This window comes from Mchenga conophoros, linkage group LG14 (assembly GCF_057382185.1).
Source record: "Mchenga conophoros isolate Kocher_MC1m ecotype Shallow Benthic linkage group LG14, M_conophoros_male_GT1.1, whole genome shotgun sequence".
Taxonomy (NCBI): Eukaryota; Metazoa; Chordata; class Actinopteri; order Cichliformes; family Cichlidae; genus Mchenga; species Mchenga conophoros.
Window position 1 is genome coordinate 5,392,627 of NC_140539.1, and position 19,150 is coordinate 5,411,776.

The window sequence follows — 19,150 nt, forward strand, 5'->3', positions numbered from 1 at the left end:
GTCATCACATACTATAGACATTCTTCAAGAATTGTACTGAGCAGCTCTTCTCAGACAGGAGAAAAGTAGCACATGAACATCTCAAAAATGACATGGTCTTTTCTACATGTTTTTCCCTAGATGGTAATCCAGTGCAAATATGTGCCCCTGCTCTTTCTCATGTGTGTACACTGTCTTCAGGAGAAACAAAGTTTTTGACGTAATTTATTTAATATATTTTTAGACTTGTTATCAATCTGTTCTTGTGTCCTATGGTATGCATTCTTTTCACACCTCAGAAAATAACTATGTATATATATGTTATATAGAGAAGCAAATCTACAACAACCTACAAAAAACACACAAAAAAACACTGTATAGGGATTGTATTAGCCTGTACATTTCTAAGGCTGTGAAAAAATTTTTTTAAAAACTTGCATACAAATGTATATATTTTCTTGATTTTTACCCTGCAACTAGGATGTGGACAGAAAATCCTGTAACAATTAAAAGAAATGCAGTCATCTTAACTATAACTTGTGTGTACAGCAGTTGTAGATATGTCTAAGAAAAATGCATTTTTTGTTATTATTTTTAATTATTTTGTCACGGCAACACTGTGAATATGTATATTAAGAATTCACCGTGTTGGTCTCTACCTCTTGAGCTCAATAACTTGGCATTGTTTACCTCCACACATTTCTGATCATGTGGGGATGAAATAAAAAAACAATATCAAAAAAACACTTGAATGTCCATTCATGCTTTTATACCGAAATAATAAAATATTCTGCCCCTCCACATACATCTTCTGACAGACCTTTCTTGCACTCTGTAATACAAAACCTACCAGTAGCCAAGGGTTACCTGACTGTTAGATGTTCTGACCATGATGGTTGCATTCAAAGCTCAGTGTCAGGGACAGTAGTGTCAGCAGTTGAGGTTCCATCATCCATAATTTAACTAAGAGGTGCCCTTATGCCCTGTAAAATCGAATTAGTTCCCAGAACTAAAGTAAAGCTCACTTAAGATAACTAAGGACAGCTTATTCATTGCGAGTACACAGTACTAAGAATAACTTGATATTTTTGAGTGAGCAATACTAATTGTTTACCCTACTGATAAACATTTCAAGTTCTACTAAGTTAAAAAAAGAAATTGTGGTGACTTACTATTTTTAATTTTCCTTACATACAAATAAATGCAGCTAAATCACATTATGTTTTATCATACTTGTACTAGAAATCTCTTAAGTTTAAGTATGATTCAAAAACAAAAATTAAAAGCACTTGCAATGCAGTTAAAATTATCCCAGCCTTTTTTTCAAATGCAAAAAAGTATGTCAGCCAACATACTGGACACTGTTATGTTTAACAACAAATAAGTATATTCCCATTCCCCCATTAGATTTTAAATATTAGTACAATTAAATTGTATGTTTATTTGTTAAGATAATTTAAACCTTTAATAACCTTACACTGAGACAAATTCTCAGATTTAATTATTCTGAAACTAAGTTAAAGCTTCCCATAACTTTGTATTGCAAGTTACATTGCTGATATAATCAGTATAAAATGTATTTATTGTTCAGCTCAAACAACACATTTGTTTTGCATTCAAACACAGGAGCTTTGTGTCTTGTAACATTTTAAGGATGGTTTGTTTCCATTCTTGGCATTACTGCCTGAATGACTGCCATGGATTTAGACGATCCAAATGTAAGTGCCTCAATGAAGTCTTTGACATTGTTGCAACTTCCCTTAAGGGCAGTGGATGTGGGTTGGAAGTGCAATGACCTCAAACCTGCAGGTGACCATCTTCACTGACCACACACCTTCTGTGACGGAGGGCTTATCACTACTGGTGTCCTGGAAGGAAACAATCGTATTATTGTATGGTCGACCTTGCAATATAAAGCACCTTGAGGCAACTGTTGTTGTGATTTTGCACTGTATAAATAAAATTGAATTGAATGTAGAACACCAACTTATTTGGCTTTTTAAAAAAATGTATTTCTGCATTTCCTATAGAACAGATCTCAAGTTAGACAAACTAGCTGTGTGATTACATTATTAGTAAAAAATACTGTAAATTTGATATAAACAATTGTGGCACCTCAACTTGCTTCTTTCGATGTGGACGAGTAGCAACTCTACTCTACCCCTCTTGAATGACTCTTCACCACAACAGACTGGTATAGCGTCCACATCACTGCAGCTGCAGCAACATCCATCTGTCGATCTCTCATTCCTCTCTTCGTTCACTCGTGAACAAGACCCTGCGATAAATAAACTCCTTCAACCGGGGCAGCAACTCATCCCTGATGCAGAGTAGGCACTTCACCCTTTTCAGCTGAGGACCATGGCCACAGATTTTGAGGGGGCGATGTAGGTAGAGTGTTCGCCCCATGATCGGAAGGCCGGGGGTTCAAATCCACCGAATTACTAGCCTGAGGTACCCCTGAGCAAGGTACCTTCTCTACACACTGCTCCCCTGGCACTGGATTGATGGCTGCCCACTGCTTCACTGAGTGAATGGGTTAAATGCAGAGGACTAATTTCCTACTGGATTAATAAAGTATGCATTGTACATTGTCATTCCCACCATTCCACACTCAGCCATCAACTGATGTCTAACCAATCCTGACAGTACCCCTCTTCAACTTGATGTGATTATCACCACGACAGGCACCAACCATCTTGCAGCCTCAGCTCCTTCCAGGAGCCTCAACATTGCCCATTCCAATTCAATGTTCCCAGCCTCTCTCAGAATGCTTTCAGGTGTGCTAGGTCTGTCTGGCATGCGCCCCTGGCACCTGATCCAACTCACCACAAGGTGAAAGAACAGTAAAAAATAAAATTTCCCAAGCCAAAGCACAAATCAAAATTGAAGTAAAACAGGTTGGTTTAAAGTATGATTAAAGTTTAGCACGATCAATGATGATTATTAATATTTTGGAAAACCAAAACACTTACCACCCAGTTGATGTCTTCTTGCATGTGTTTGATGTAATGTGGGGAGTGCTGGCCCAGAGCCTCAAAGAAAGCAAGCAGAGGGAGAAAAAAAAGAAAATTGTTTGGAAGCTGAGATTGCTTCTTATTGACTTTGCAACCATTATAGCTTAAAATATAGAAACACAATGTACACCTCATACTAACTAATTAGACTAGCACATATACTTATTAATAAAAATAATAGAAAAAAATAGTCATTTAAAACACTATCTACTACTATGTCTGAATGTGTGGTATTGCCAATGTCAGTTTAGGCCTAAAGAGATGTGTGTTATAAAAAAAAGAGACCACCTAAATTAAATGAAATCATTACATGCTTGTTAAAAGCTAACTTCCAATATATAGTTTCTAAAAAGCACAATAACCATTGTATGTATATTTATATTTAACATAGTCTACCCCAAAATGTTTCTGATGATTCAATAGTAGAGTTTAACTAATTTGTTTAGAAGAAGCTAAATTACTTTTCAGCTATAAAGCCCAATTAGATTGTAACCCTAATCTGGTTTATAGCTTTTGAATTTCACAACAAAACATGAATCTAAAATACTATTAAAACTAACAAATACTAGTATTATTTAAAATGAAATTAAACAGAAATGTTGGTTAAATGTAAAAATAGCTTGCTAAAGAATGGCTAGATTTGACATTAACAGATGCCACAGATATTCAAAAGCAGCAACAAAGCATTAGAATAAATGCCGGGTCTAAGAATATACAGTTAATATGTTATAAAAGTCCATATGAATTAAAACAAGCCGAACCCCTAAGGGCTGCACCCTCTGGAAATGTTTCGCCTTGGCTTCTGCAACGCTTACTTTTCTATTTCAAATGAGCAACAGTAAATTTGCTCAGTCTTTTATATAAGGTTTTTAAAGCTGTGGGGTTAATTTTTTAACCAACATGAGCCGAGAGGCAGCACTGGCTAGCTAGCAACTTCATAAAGTGCTAAACTGCAAGAAGGCACAAAAACAGTTTGAATGAGAATAAACATTTACTCACTAAATCAGTGGTGATACGCTGATTGACATATAAGAAATGTCAACAATACAGGTTTGCTCAGCATATTTCAGAGAAAAAAAGGCATGCTATGAACATGTGGATTGATCTGTGCAAGGGATGAGGAAAGCAGTGACATGGCATTTTCAAACCATATCATTTTTTCCTTCCGCTGAAGAGAGACTGCCTCCAGACGGGAAGAAATAAAAGCATGGATGACTGTTTCGAGGTGCCTTGAAAGAAAAGATTTCACTCTTGCCAGTTGCCTTAAATGATAAAAACTGGACTTCACCACTGCTCTAATTTGGCTGTCCAATTTAAAACCAAGGTTCAGTAATAACAGGTTTAAAATAAACTTCCAGGGGTCCCAAATCAACAGAGGACTCACAGTGCCCACTAGGTCCAAACACCAACACCTCTGTTTTCTTTTCATTAAAATTTTAAAGTTTAAAGCCAACCACACTTTAATGTCATCTAGACATGCCAAAAGAGGTTTGATGGCGATGCCATCCTTCTGCTTTAGTGGCAAATAAATTTGGCATTCATCAGCATAACAATGAAAAGCAATCCCTTCCCGTCTAAGGATGGAACCCAGAGGCAATAAATGTAATAATAATTATTGTTAATAATAAATAATAATGAAATAAAACAAAAGAAAATGACCATACCATATGGTTTCATTTTCAGTTTTGAGGGCATTTGTATGAGCTGAGATGCAGTCTCTCAATCTAGTCCTTTGTTTTTGTCTAAAAACAAAAACAAAAAGCAAATCAAAAATTGATTAACTAATTAATACTTTTAGTTGTACTATGCACAACTGGGTGACTTATTTTTTTTATATACAAAGGTCCAAAAGTAGTATAAACTGTCAGATAATGAAGTAAAATATAAAGCATAGTGAAGCAACAATAGAGAGCGGTGTAAAAAGGGAAGCTCAAGTAAAGTAGGTAACTGTGAATTTAACCTACTTAAGTTATTATTTATTAGATCTTTTATTAGATATTTGCACACAAAGAAGGCAACAGCACCACAAAAACATTCAGGGGGTTTTGTGACTCGAATTAACTGAGGTGACAAAACAAAAACCTGTGGACTGAATGAATAAAATACAGAATCTCTATGCACCAATGGCACACAGTACAATAATATATTTTGAGATCGTATATGAAATATCTAGGACTATATCCATCCACGGTGCATTCTAAAGTTTGTCATATTATATAGATAGCACAGCATGGGGATTTAAAAAGAATGGGCCTGCAGGTCAGAAGTGGATGCAGTTTGGTCCACTCAGCTTTGCCAAGTGTGACAATTGCAGCGAAGTAATTATTCAGTTTTCAGTAAACATGATGACACCATTACTACACAGGAGATGAGTAATTTGTGATTTTATAACTACAAGGATGTAAAATACTGCTGTTTTGTTGCAAATCTGGTGTTCAGTGTCCAAAATTCACATTATATGATCAAATCAAAAGGGAGGCTGCCCATAACCAAGCAGGCCTGAATCCAGACGAAGACATTGTCTTCAGTCACATCTTCATCAGCTGTTAAATCTTTACTTTCTTCAAAGTTAAGCTCTGTCCACAGGATGGCCTTGGTCACTTCTATTTTTGTTCATTTCCATCACAAGTAAACATAATGTGTTCTCTCAGAAATCTGTAAAATATACCAAATGTCATAAAACACAATGCAATGCAAACCACAATTAATTTTGTAAATTGTCTATATTTATATGCTAGAACATCTCATTAACAACATAAATAATGACTTGAGCTTGGCAAGAAGACAATTCTTCAGCCAGAAAGGATTATAAAAGTGAAGTGAGACAGCCATCACAAATAGTATGTTTTAAACGTGGTCTTTAATATGAATATAATTTTGTTTAAAAAAAATGTATCTTGTTAACAAAATTGTTAGCAATTAACAATTTAAGATATATTGTTCATTATCACCAGGCTGTCACCTGGTAAGAATGAACCACCAGAGCATTTAATCACAAGAATATCTTGTAGACATTATGTATACAAAGACATAATGAGGGGAGCAGTCCATGAAGGACTTAATATACCTTGGTCAATGGACCTAAATCTTCAGAGAGTTCTCTTGTGAAGTAACTAGATTCCGTGCAGCATTGACTGTGGCCAGTAGGGTCCTACAAGACAAACCCAGAGTCAAATCTAGATTCCTTTTGATTTTTGAATGCACTTGAACTGAATTGAATTAAAGATAAACTGTTGAACTGGGCAAGCCTACTAGCAACTTCAAATAATGTCAATCCAAAGACAGTGAATCATTTAAATCATATAAGTATCTATCTATCTATCTATCTATCTATCTATCTATATAGATAGATAGATAGATAGATAGATAGATAGATAGATAGATAGATAGATAGTAGGGGTGCAACGATATTCGTATCGATATTGAACCGTTCGATACAGTGCTTTCGGTTCGGTACGCATATGTATCGAACAATACAACATTTGTAATTTATTTTATCAATTTTCCTTCTGACGATGCTGTCTGTGTTGAGCGCTCAGTGAATCTGTGTTCGACTACTCCGCCTAGGCTGCACTGTCCAGCGCAGATCCACTGAGCGCTCAACACAGACAGCATAGTCAGAAGGAAGAGCGCAGGGCACCTCCCCCACCCTCATTCAGATCTGGCGTTTGGAATTATTTTGGTTTTCATGTGACGTATGACCCTGAAGGTAAGCGAGTCATGGACTAAAGTAAAACAGTATGTTGGATGTGCCATGCAATGCTCAATTACATTGGTGTGAACTAGTGTGTTAGCGCAGTTAGCTCGTTAACGTGTTGGCCGTCTAGCCCCATGCACGGAGCGATCGGCGGTAGCTCATTAACGGAGATTTGCCGTGTTGTGGCGTTAAGGTCATTTCAACGAGATTAACCTGAAAGCACTAGTGGGAACACAACGAATATGACTGCACATTTACGCCGACATCATCCTAGTGCAAAGACAAGTGGAAGCAGACAAAAAAAAGCAAGCATGCTACTAACTTTAGCCGAGTCATTTAGACAGCTGTTAGCACATGATTCTCCTTATGCTGCTGAGAATATAGCCCAGAAGAAGCGGATAGTATAGCTTTTATTTTGGAAAGAGCCATTTCTCTGTAATAAACTCTCTTTTCCAAAGATGAGTGATTCCTCAATCAGATACAGGGCTTGCAATATCGCTAGCCCGACGTCCCGGAGCTAGCGATTTTTTCAGTCGGGCTACCAAAATCTATCTCTTCCCTGAACGTCGGGCTATTGTAGGAAAAATATATGTCAATGCTTTTGCATTCTTTCAGAAATGTAGCTGGGTAATTATGTCATTGGCATCGGTGAGCCACTGTCAATATGTGACATATTGAAGTCGCGTTTGAATTTGCGCTCGTTTTTTTGCTTTCACTTTGCAATCGTGCGAACTGTGTATAGAGAGCAACAGCACTGATCTGTGAGTGATGATAATTTGTGCACCAATTCCTCTGACATCGTCTTATTAATCGTTAGCTTACTATGCAAACATGACAAGTGAAATCTCCCGCAGCAAGCTTAAACATGTGAGAGGTTGATCGCGCAGAGAATCGCTGAGCTTATGTGAGTGAGTGTGTAAAAGCATTTCAGTTCTGCTGAGCCAAATAAGACAGGTCAGGGTGAAGAAGTGACAGCCAAAGAAAAGCTTACCACAAAACGGAGAAGTTATGACAAATCAGACTATAAGGCAAAAAGAAAGTGCAGCTTTATGGTTTCATGGACAAAAGAATTTCTGTGGCTGCAATATGACGAGCTAAATAACCGGGGCTGCACATAAGTGGTCCGCAGGTGCGCATTCGCTGTCAAAATAAAAAACACGCACAAGGGTTAGGGTTAAATTTAAAAACTGTACTTTTGAGTTAAAATATATATTTATAATTTTAATAAATGACAAATTAAAAATGCATGAACATTTTTTTGTATCGAAAAAATATCGAACCGTGACACCAAAGTATCGAACCGAACCGAACCGTGAATTTTGTGTATCGTTGCACCCCTAATAGATAGATAGATAGATAGATAGATAGATAGATAGATAGCTTGTAATCACATCTTAGTCACTTCTTTGCACCACATTATTTTTAGATTTTCACACACTTGCATTAGTTCTCCTTACTGGTAAACCTTATTTGCTCTCAATCCCAATTCCTTTCTCCTCACAGACAACCACCACATTTCTTGATGAGGAGCAGCTGTGCGGGACCTGGAACAAAGGCTACCAACTGATTTTAAAATACGCAATAAATATTCAATAAATAATTAAACTTCTTGTGTGCAAATGTTCTTCATGTGCAAATCTATGCTTACAGTGCGATGCTAAATAAAGTGCTAGATAAGGTGCTTTTAATAAAGTGAAAGGTGTGCTCCTAAAGTGCTATACAAATTATAATATAAACAGTAGTAAGGGAGTCCTCTTCCTTACAGAGGCCAATGACTAGAGAGTGATAGAACCATTATCCAGGATGAAATGACAAAGATCCATGAGTACATCAGGAAGATGGCAACAACTGATCGTCTGCTTAGTGAATACCTCAGGCAGCAGAAACCCGAGACAGAAGACAAGCAAGTACAAGAACCATCATAGAAAAACATGCCCCTGCATGGTATGTACCACTAGCAGATAGAAAACATAGCTGATATCGAGAAATCCTACCAATGACTGAACAAAGAACAGAGGTGGGACCAAGTCATTGTTTTGCAAGTCTCAAGTAAGTCTCAAGTCTTTATCCTCAAGTCTCAAGTCAAGTCTCAAGTAATGTCAGGCAAGTCAGAGTCGAGTCTCAAGTCACTGGTGTAAAAGTCCGAGTCAAGTCACAAGTCTGAAACTTTGAATTTCAAGTCCTTTCGAGTCTTTAAAAAAAAAAAAAAATAATAATAATGTTGCAGTTATGCTAAATGTAAATATTAGACCATGTAATTTTAAAATCTGTGTTTTTCTCAACACATGACAAAATAGTGAACTTAGAAAATATACACAAATTGTGAAATTGCACCTCTTTAAAATGCAGCTCAATTAAACCTAGCTCCAAGAATAATTTTCACCGACAGTTCTGAGATAAGCTGCATGTTATTCTTGGATGCGGTTGTAGGACCAGCTTTAAAATCGCATGACAAAAATATCATACATATTAAAAAAAACTGTATCACCAACGTAGCCTGGACAACATTTGCTAGTTAGATGAAGTCAGCTATCTCATCTTAGCATATTTATATGCATATTTATAATTATATGGTTCTTGGAGTGAGTGCATACACTCATGAAGTTTAGTAACTTCAGGTCACTGCAACAAGCCCAGGTACAGTTTACCGACAGATGGGTGCAGGACCTTGAAATGCACCGTGTAGAACGAAAGACCATCGTACGTATCATAAGTTTACCAGTCTCACAAATTGTCGTCATAAATACACATTCCTTAACCGTTTATTAATATGACCTTTGAGCTCAACGGTAATTAATTAGTAGTGGAAATAATTTCTGGTAGCATCACAGAAATGTAGCAGTGACAACAATATTGTATGCTGTAATCGTACTGGGCAATTAGTGATACAAAAAACCTGATTTATCCTGTGAATAAAAGTATATGTTTTTGTCAATGTACCATAATAACAGAAGCGAAACGCAATATTGTGTCAGGACAATTCACTATTTATGCACAATAAATAAAGGAGCATAGCGCGACAATTTCTGTTCAGCGCCAGACTTGCTTGTAACCTATATCACTAATTATGTTATGAAAATGACGTATTAACTACTAAAAAACACTGACCTTCGTGTAAATGCTTGGAGCAGACTAACCTGTGAGCTGGAGTGTTCTGGGACGTTATATTTGATCTTTGAATGGCTGCAATCCAGGCCATCCGTCGCCTCTTTGTTACTTCGGAAACATGGCTTGAACAATTTCTCTTCAACGACGTAATCCGATAACAACCGATCTCTTTACCCGTCGGCTTCCCGTGGCTGTCATGCGACCGGCTATTGCAGTTAATAATACAACGGCTTCTTGACATTTTTGTGTTTCTTTTTATCGCTGTATAACTGATTTTAATTGAAAGCCTGCGTGCGCTAGTACCGCTTGCCACGAGTTCCCAGAATCCTTTGCGGTTCTACCCGTGAATGACGTCACATTTTCAATCTCTATATAATATGCATGTTAAATTTTATATTTGGGGTAAAATATCAAGTCTTTTCAAGTAAACCGGTTCAAGTCCAATTCAAGTCCCAAGTCATTGGTGTAAAAGTCCAAGTCAAGTCACAAGTCTTAGAACATTTTTTCAAGTCAAGTCTAAAGTCATAAAATTAATGACTCGAGTCTGACTCGAGTCCAAGTCATGTGACTCGAGTCCACACCTCTGACAAAGAAGGACTAAAAGATAAAACAGTCATGGCAACAAAGGAACAAGTTCTAAGCACAAGTTCAATAGATGCTCGGTCTACCACACGAGGCAAAACCCCAAGGTGCAGACTGTGCAAAGATGCCTCTAAGACAATCCAGCACATAACAAGGGTGCAAGATGCTAGCAGGCAGTCTGACACAGTATACAGGAACATGGACTGGAAGCCCCAAGCTCAAAATGGCCCCTTAATAGTGATTGACTGATCATATTTAAGATAAATTTATTGACTTATTTGAGGAGGACTGTAGAAAGACATCTAATACACATTGACGCTTTTGATTGAAGTTAATGAAGTTAACTCACGAAGATTGGAGATAACTAGTTTGAAAATGTATCTGCAGTATACTTATTCTAGTAACCATCTGCATTAATAATACCTCTACAGATGGTTATGAATATTTTTTTCTCTAATGGTTAAAAATTTATTTGTGAAGAAATTCATGGAATGCTTGGCTGACTCTTGGTGACCCTGGCTACAGTGGTGAAAAGAAAGCTTTGGTTGTTCTCAATTTTTTCAATCAGTGATGAATGAGATGCCACAGCTTTACAGAAGGCTTTTCTCTAGTAGAGCAAACTATGGTTCCAGGCTATCTAAAGATCTTGCGGGACACCATTTCAACTCAAGCTTACTTACATCTACTTTCAAGCGCACATTTGAGAGTTAGAACAGTTCTTTCAGTGCAAAAGAAGAATAAAATTAAAGTTAACAAAAAAGAATGTATATAAACAGAAAAAAATTTAGGATGTATATACAAATGTGTCCATAACAGCAAATACAATTGTTTTCATGTTGATATAAATATCAATTGTAACCGCAGTTGTAAACATGAGATGACTAGAGGGAGGGAGAGTACCACTGAATATCATTTAAATTCACATCCTTCTGCATTTCCTGTTAAAGTAAGGCATTTCTCAGTAGTGATACATTTAGTCTCCAATACTTGAAATGCTTATCTGTTCCCAAGCTTATTTTGTGTGTTACGGTAAATTTCGAGGTAAATTCTCCTGGGATACATGGGACAAAAAAAACAAACAAAAAAATTGCTTTCTCTGGGATGACAGTACAACTACCAGTGTTTCTCCCTCACCCCCTAAAATGGCTTACTTTTTCTGGATATGTGTTCTTTGTCTACAGGTAGTCTATTCAGTTCTTGTCCACTTTTAGAGTTAAAGCCTGTCTGTATTAGAATTATCCCTTTACGTTACTCAGCCAAAAGAGAAGTGAGTTTTTGAAAGAATTGTGGGTAACCTTTGTTAGGTACATATAGGTTAAATGCAGCCACTCTTACATTCTCTACTGAGTCCACTATCATACCAAAGTGGTCTTTATTGTCTTTGACCAGATCCTTCACTTTGCCAGTATACTGATTTGTTAAAAGGAAATACATCAGTAGATAATCTAATCCAAATACACAAAATCATGGGGTTTCTAAGATGGCATACGAAATTATAATATTAAGAAATAATTTTGGTAAATAAATTAATATTTTCACGTGTTAGAATGTTACGGGGCGTGGTCTGTGGCACCGCTGCGGGGAGGCTCACACACCGGAGCTGCATCAGCTTACCACGCCTTCCCTGCATTAAAGTCTGTACTGGATCCTGGGTGTTTGCTGTTGTTGTCGTTGGGGTGTGTGGCTGGCAGCTGAAAAACTGCAGCCGTGTGCGTGTAGTTACAATAACCGTAATAAAGAAAAGTGTTAAAAATGTGCAATATGTGGTCGGGTCTGCCATGTGTTGTCTACATAGAACCAAAAACTCTTTTAGACGCATTAGAGATTCAACAGAAAATGCTCTAAAATTTTGACTAACGGGAACATTTGAGGAACATTTGAATAACTTACTCAAGTTTGTGGACACAAGTTTGTGGACACAAACTTAAGTAGAGTAGGTCCTGAAAATGAATGATGATGAATGAATTTTTGTTTTGTTAAATGCAATAAAAAAGTTAAATGACAACAGCATTTTTCTTTAATTGATGCATATCCATGCATATACTTTGGGCAACTAAGGTGTGAGTGTGTGAATGTTGAAAAGTGTTTAGGCATAGTTGCATGAATGTGTGTGTGATTGGGTGAATGAGGGACTGCTTTGAGTGCCTTAGTAGAAAGGCACAATGTAAGTAAGGTCTGTTAAACATGTAATGCAAGCAAAATTGCACATTTAGAAACATCTAAATATTCACAAAGCATTACTAGCTTTGCAAATCCCATTAAATACCACCTTTCTAGACATTATGATGACTCAACATTTTACACTGCATGCCATGTTCTCACACATTCATGTCTAACTTCAGTAAAACAGTGAGGTCCTACCTGTATCCTTACGGTTTCTGGCATTTCTGCGACATAACCTGAGTAGAAACCAGAGTCAGCCTCCTCTCTGTCCTGATTATACTTTGTGGGTTTTCTTAGAGGAGCGTCCTCCCAGTTCTTTATGCAGTGGTGAGAACAGTCTTCATGGAATAACAGAGGAGAAATGCCTAACTGCAGGAGAACAGAAAGCAGTTCACCCCTTACACACTACGTGTTATACTATATTTGTGTGACTGTATTGATATGATTGTACTTGCCTCTCTGTAAAAGTCTCTTCCTGCAATAGATATAGCTGTAAGCGAGACTTTATCCCCACTCTGTCTAATCTTTCTAACAATGTCTTCATGCTCCATGGACTCAATAGGTTCCCCATTGACAGCAAGCAGCAGGTCTCCATCCTCCATTCCTGCACCCTGAGCTGGACTCCCCACATCCACTTCTCTCAGCACATGAACTGCAGGGTCACAGAAGATTATTATTAGATTTATTACTGTTTCCTGAAATATATTTATATATTCCTAACTTTGAGAAATATATGAATTGATTACATCTGGATTACATCTTGATATACTTTGTATAGATAGTTAAGCCTGGGCAAGGCTTAGCTCCATCTTCCAAACAGCCTGTCTCGCCCACCCAGCAGTGAATTACAGTAAAGGAAACAAAAGTATGACTTCTAATTCTGATTAGTTGGGCAGCTGACAGTCTGCCCTCCAAGTGTCCCACTGCACACTATCCTAATGAGATCGAAGATCAGTCATCAGAGGCATAAAGAAAAGCAACTTTTTTATAAAGTTGCTTTAGTGTTTAGTGTTGCTTTAGTGTTGCTTTAGTGTTGCTTTAGCCATTTAGTGTTTTCTGTTTTTAAAGTGTTGAACATAGGAATAAAATCATTACAATAATTGTAATATTAAACAAAAGTACCGGACAAAATAAAAGCATGAATAACAGTACAAAACACAATTAAACATGAGTTAATAAAATCAACATGTCACAGTGGGTTGAAAGCTAAGTAGAAGTGGGTCTTAACAAGTCAGTCTAATGTGTAATTTCCACAATTTGTGAGCTGCAATGGGAAAAGACCTGTCCCTCTTGAACGTCCACTGTGTACTTGCAGATGGTGAACTGAACTAAGGGCACAGGACGGGAATACAAGTGCATTAGCTCAGAGAAGTAGGATGAATTTAAGGGCTTTAAGAACCAGAGTAATATAGTCTCTCTTATATGTTCCAGTTAAAAGTCATGTGGCACCAGCTGCAGGGAGGACTGGCTAGCACCAAATGGACTGGTTCTTGTATAGCGCTGTTCTACTCTTTGTAAGCATTCAAAACCCTATAGATGGCCCTGGTAGATGACCTGCTCTTCCTCCTGTGCTACAGCAACCTCCCAAACACAAAGAGATGCAGTAATCCAACCGAGCTGTCATAAAGGCATTATTTTAAAGTGATCTTTCAACACAATGTTTTTGTTTTATCTTTATCAGTTGCCTCAGCTGAAAGAAACTGCATTACACCACTGCACAGAAATCCACAGTAATTTTAGACTTTTAGACTGTCACATCTAAAATTACTGTCTAGGGTCCATGTGTACAGGAAAAAACCCAACAGTGCAACAGCAGGACCAAATACAATAACCTATGTTTCATTATAATTCAGTAAGTTCAGAGCTGTCAGTGCTTTTAGTTCCTCAAGACACTCAGTTTGTATGCAAGTCTGTATAAAGTAGACATCCTTCCATATTCACATGAAGAGGGAACAAAGGAAAGCAGTTTTGTGCTTTCTAAGAATGGAACTGAAGAGCATCAGAGAAAAAATAACAGAAAAAATGGCAGACGCCCAACTACTGAGCCCTAATTATATTCACAGTATTCATTTACTGTGTCTAGGTATTTGCTAGTTTAGCTTAGCTCGTAGCTGGCTTGCTAGCAACATGGCTTCTTCAACTGTTCTTCCTGCATCTTCCTGCTCAGTCTGTGAGATGTTTAGCTACTCTTTGGCCTCGTTGTACAATACTTGAATTAAATAAAGCCTGTTTACTGCTCTGAAGGTCAGGATCACTGAATTGGAAACCTGGCTCCGCACCCTTGAAAATCCCTATAGCCAATCTAACTTCAGGCCAGGAACAAACTCTGTTTATTGGCAATTCTGTTCCAGGTGCCAGAGCAGGTGAGACTGAAGGAACCCTGAAGTTGCTGGCTAAATGTAAAGGTAGATTTTGTAAAATTAGAATTCATGTTGGCAGTAATGACACCTGGTTACATCAATCGTAGATCACTAAAACTAATATTAAATTGGTGTGTAACTTTGCTAAACAATCTCAGACTATGTATTTTTCTCTGGTCCCCTCCCCAATCAGATCAGGAGTGACATGTTTAGCTGCATGTTCTCCTTAACTGCTGTCTGTCTGAGTCGTTTCCAAAAAACAATTTGGGTTTTATAGGTAAGACCATTAGGTGCAACAGTATCCTTCCCACTTTGGACAGAGCAGCTCTAGGTTTCTCAAAATATGGCCAAATTTATTAAACCTGCCAAAATGTGACTATCCAGAATTGGGACCAGGAAGCAGACTTACAGTCTTACACATCTCTCTGCAGCTTCTCTTCTCCTGTCATCAAACAATTTAAGCATAAAAAAATCCCAAAGAAAGAACAATAGAATATCCACAGCTGCGCCAAAGAGTAAAACAGTTGAATGTGGATTATTAAACATTAGGCCTCTCTCTTCTAACTCTTCTAAGCTTTTGACAGTGGGTTGGGAAGCTTGAAAAGTCACTAAATATGGCACACACCTCCAATGTAGTGATGTGTCGGTCGCGAACAAAATGGCTCTTGGAGCCGGATCTTTGACGCGAACGACACGAGCCGGCCCCTTATCGCGAGCTGGCCACTTATTGCGAGCCGTGTTTTTTTTTTCTTTTTCTTTCTCGCACTTTTTTTTCGCTTCACTCAGCATGCGAGCCTTGTGCTTTACACTGGGATGAGGGGGGAGGGGCGGTAGTTACACTCAGTAGCACAGGAACAGAGCAGGAGGGAGAAAGAGAAAGACAGCCAGGGACAACAATGTCACATTAGAAAGGTATAGTAATCATCCACAACTATTTTCAGTTGCGGATGATAAAGGATTCAGAAAGTTTATTCATGCAGGTCCATATGACAGAGAATGTGCATGTTCTTTTTGTTTTCATATTATAATTTATATTTAATTGTGTTGTGGTTTGCAGTGTTTTGTGTTGTTTCACTTTAAATTTTTTAAAGGAAAAAGCTGAAAATTTAAACAGTTAAAAGTTGAAATGTGAATAGTTGGTTTTTGTATTATATGATTTATTTATTACATTTTATGTGGAGTGAATAAATAAAAGTATATTTACAGTGGCCCCTACAGACAAAGCACGTACAAACTCCGAAGGACGTACAAACTTTGAATCACGTAAAAACTCCAAAACACGTAAAAACTCAGAAGCACATAAAAACTCAAAACACATACAAAACACAATAGAAGTGCTCCAGGATGCTAGGTGCAGTGTTGAGCTTTTGTTACCTAGTGGCTACACAAGCCAGCAAGTACCAACAACTGGATTTGGTGTGTGGTAATAACAGGTAAATGAACTTTTTTTTTTAATTATTTGAATATATATGAGTGATTGTGTATAAATACACAAACAATACACATATGCTTTCAATTGTGTAATTTAAGTGATCTAGGTAGCTCTGTTTTGGAAGTTCAGTTCATGCTAGAAATGTGCTTTGGAGTTTGTACGTGTTTTGTCTCTAGGGGCCACCACACATATTTATATATAAACATATATAAATAAAACCACTTTTTTGTACATTAGTAATTCCTTTTGTGCATAATTTTTTATTATTGTTAATAATAAATTAATTAAAGCAACAAAACAACCTGAAAAACCGGTTCAGAGCCGAAAGAGCCGGCTCTTTTTAGTGAGCCGAACCGAAAGAGCCGGTTCTCTAAAAAGAGCCGGAAATCCCATCACTACTCCAGTGTGAAGAAGGCTTTCTTGTTATGTGATTCTTTTCATGGAGTATTGCAAAATGACGCCACAGCACCCCCTACAAAATTTCTGAGTCTAAAATTTAGCAGCCTGATGTAAGATATCAAGATGTACAAAAAAGTCTCTTGGAGCAGTGTTCCCCATCCAACAGAAAGTCAGCCATTTTCAATTGAACATGTCAACGTTTGTTCACAGTTTTAAGGCCTCGTACTCTAATGAACATATCCTTGGAATTTCACCAGATCAACATAATCTGCGCTGAGTGGAATCAAGAGACCTCAGTCATGTTAAAATGCGAAGCTTTTCACGTTTCGTGAAACGGGTGGTCGTGGCCGCACGTCGAGTTTCAATCATTTGCGAAGAATTACAAAACTGCTATAACTCAAAGACACATTGTCCAATCCCTCTCACACTTTACAGGCACTATGACAGTCGTGCCTCAAACGGACTGATGTGCCATTTGTCAGCAATGGTTAGAGCGCCACTTTGTGGAAAGAGGAAGTGTACAAAAAGCTAAAATCGTCATTGATCTAGATGACATTTTGACTGGTGGTGCAATACATTATATGCTTGAGTGTGACATTAGATTGAACGGTAATCTCCATCGCCACCTGTTGGGCATGGCTGGGTGCGAGGGCCCTTCCAAAGCTGCTTCCAGCTTTAATTGGATTTAGGATTTTTGGCTTTTTCTCTGCTCATTTTTGTCTTGTTAGAGTATATATTTTAGAAGATTTCGATTTCCATTGTATCCTACTGGACTTGGCTTTCTCCTATTGGGTTATAGCAACACGGAAGAGATAAGGACAGCGGTGGCAAAGGTGTCCTCATATTCTCCAGTGTTTTTCTTCTCAAAGATTAGAACAAAATCAGCATTAGCTTAGAGTAGGTTAGTTAGATAAGTATCATTTAAGTGCCCACCCCCGCCCCAGCTGGGGTTCAGCTTCACAAACCTTATAAACCAGTCAGGCCCTGCCATCTGTTTCTCATCCCATGGTGTTTGATATTATCTGTTACTGCGACTTGATAAGCAAGCTTTCTGATGTCCTGATGCATGCTCAATCATCCAGGTAAGTAAATCCCCAAAAGTTGATTCTGTTCATCTGGATGTAGCGATTTCAGTGGGAGAAAGGTTTTATCACTGATCCAAGTGACTTCATCAGTCTCAGCTGACTGCAGGTTTCCCCAACCTTATACACAGTACCTTTGCACAGTGACTGAAACTAGCACCACTGATGAACAATGGACTGTCAAGGTCAGTTTCTTGATCATTAATATGCAAATTGTCATGACCATTGATCAACAAGACCATTCATCATTGATCAATGGCCATGAGTACCATTCACAGAGAGTTGAAGAATGGCTGCAAGCAAAGCATTGTGAGATGGTGACAGATGTATCCTTGTGCCTCCCCTTTTCACATAAATGGCCTCCTTGATTCCCTGCTCAAACCAGCGTTCTTTCCTGTCCATGATGTCTACATCCTCATTATTGAAAAAGTGTCCACTGGCCCACAAAAGTTTTGCGAGATCTCGCAAAACAAACTCGGGATCTCGCAAAACTTTTGTGAACTCTCGCAAAACAAACTCGGGATCTCGCAAAAGTTTTGCGAGATCTCGCAAAGCTCCGTCTTAATTTTTTTTCTCCCATGTCCCCTGCGGGGCTTCGTACTATATAAATAAAGCTGAATTGAAATCAGTTCAATTGAAAATAAAGTGGGACCCTATATCCTTTCATAAACTTTCCATTAATATGTCTCTCACCTTTTTGTTGTGTGCTTGCCAGCTTTTCTTGTCTCAACAGGAAGCCATATCCATCACTTCCCTTCACCAGATTCATGGTCTTAGCTTTGTGGGGGAGGCTGCAGCTTTGTGCCACCACAGGCATGATGGGAATTTTCCTTCTGATATAGCATGACTCACTGTCACTGTCAATAACAAGCACTGTCACTGAATCCCCACTCTTCTTCACCTGAGGGCCAAACACACCAGACAGTAATGCACATTCAGTGTAACAGAGCACACACATCAATTCTGACTGAGAGAAGAGGATCCGTACAGTTCTGATGAGAGCTGAGTATCTGAGAGTGGACACCATCAGTCCATTAATCCAGATCAGTCTGTCACCACTGAAGATACCCGCTTTCTCTGCTGGACCATCAATAACTGTTCTCACCATATATTGATTCTTTTCACCTGTTGACACATCCACAGTCTGTCCACAGTCAAAATCTACTCAATAATGCTTGATGAAAGAAAAAACAAAACTGTTGTATATTATAAGTAATCAGCAGAAATAATTAAATAGTTGCACATTTTGGGAACCATTAGATCACTTTTGTGATTTGATGGTTCTGGTCTATGTCCTAATGATACATAGACTAGAACCAGGGGAAACTGTT

At 38.0% G+C, this 19,150-nt stretch overlaps 2 protein-coding genes across 6 annotated transcripts in view; one reads left to right on the forward strand and one right to left on the reverse strand.

The window, feature by feature from the left end:
• nlk2 (nemo-like kinase, type 2) overlaps positions 1-9,166 on the forward strand; it is a 64,257-nt gene extending 55,091 nt beyond the window's left edge. Inside the window, exon 11 of the mRNA XM_085244862.1 lies at positions 8,197-9,166. Coding sequence (XP_085100988.1) covers positions 8,197-8,260 — 64 coding nt within the window. The 3' untranslated portion in view covers positions 8,261-9,166. The remainder of the gene's footprint in view (positions 1-8,196) is intronic.
• The window catches only part of LOC146559132 (Na(+)/H(+) exchange regulatory cofactor NHE-RF3-like), a 30,068-nt gene that overhangs the window by 1,839 nt on the left and 9,079 nt on the right, over positions 1-19,150 (reverse strand). For 2 of the 5 annotated variants that reach the window (XM_085244868.1, XM_085244867.1), the window contains exons 7-14: positions 18,808-18,944; positions 18,513-18,720; positions 13,002-13,198; positions 12,745-12,915; positions 6,064-6,147; positions 2,955-5,651; positions 2,095-2,257; positions 1-1,847 (exon numbers count right to left, since the gene is read on the reverse strand). The exon at positions 1-1,847 is cut by the window's left edge and continues 1,839 nt beyond it. In XM_085244868.1, coding sequence (XP_085100994.1) covers positions 5,619-5,651; positions 6,064-6,147; positions 12,745-12,915; positions 13,002-13,198; positions 18,513-18,720; positions 18,808-18,944 — 830 coding nt within the window. In that variant the 3' untranslated portion in view covers positions 1-1,847; positions 2,095-2,257; positions 2,955-5,618. Of the gene's footprint in view, positions 1,848-2,094; positions 2,258-2,954; positions 5,652-6,063; positions 6,148-12,744; positions 12,916-13,001; positions 13,199-18,512; positions 18,945-19,150 lie in introns of those variants that run through there. The other 3 variants (XM_085244866.1, XM_085244864.1, XM_085244865.1) reach the window with 2 other exon arrangements.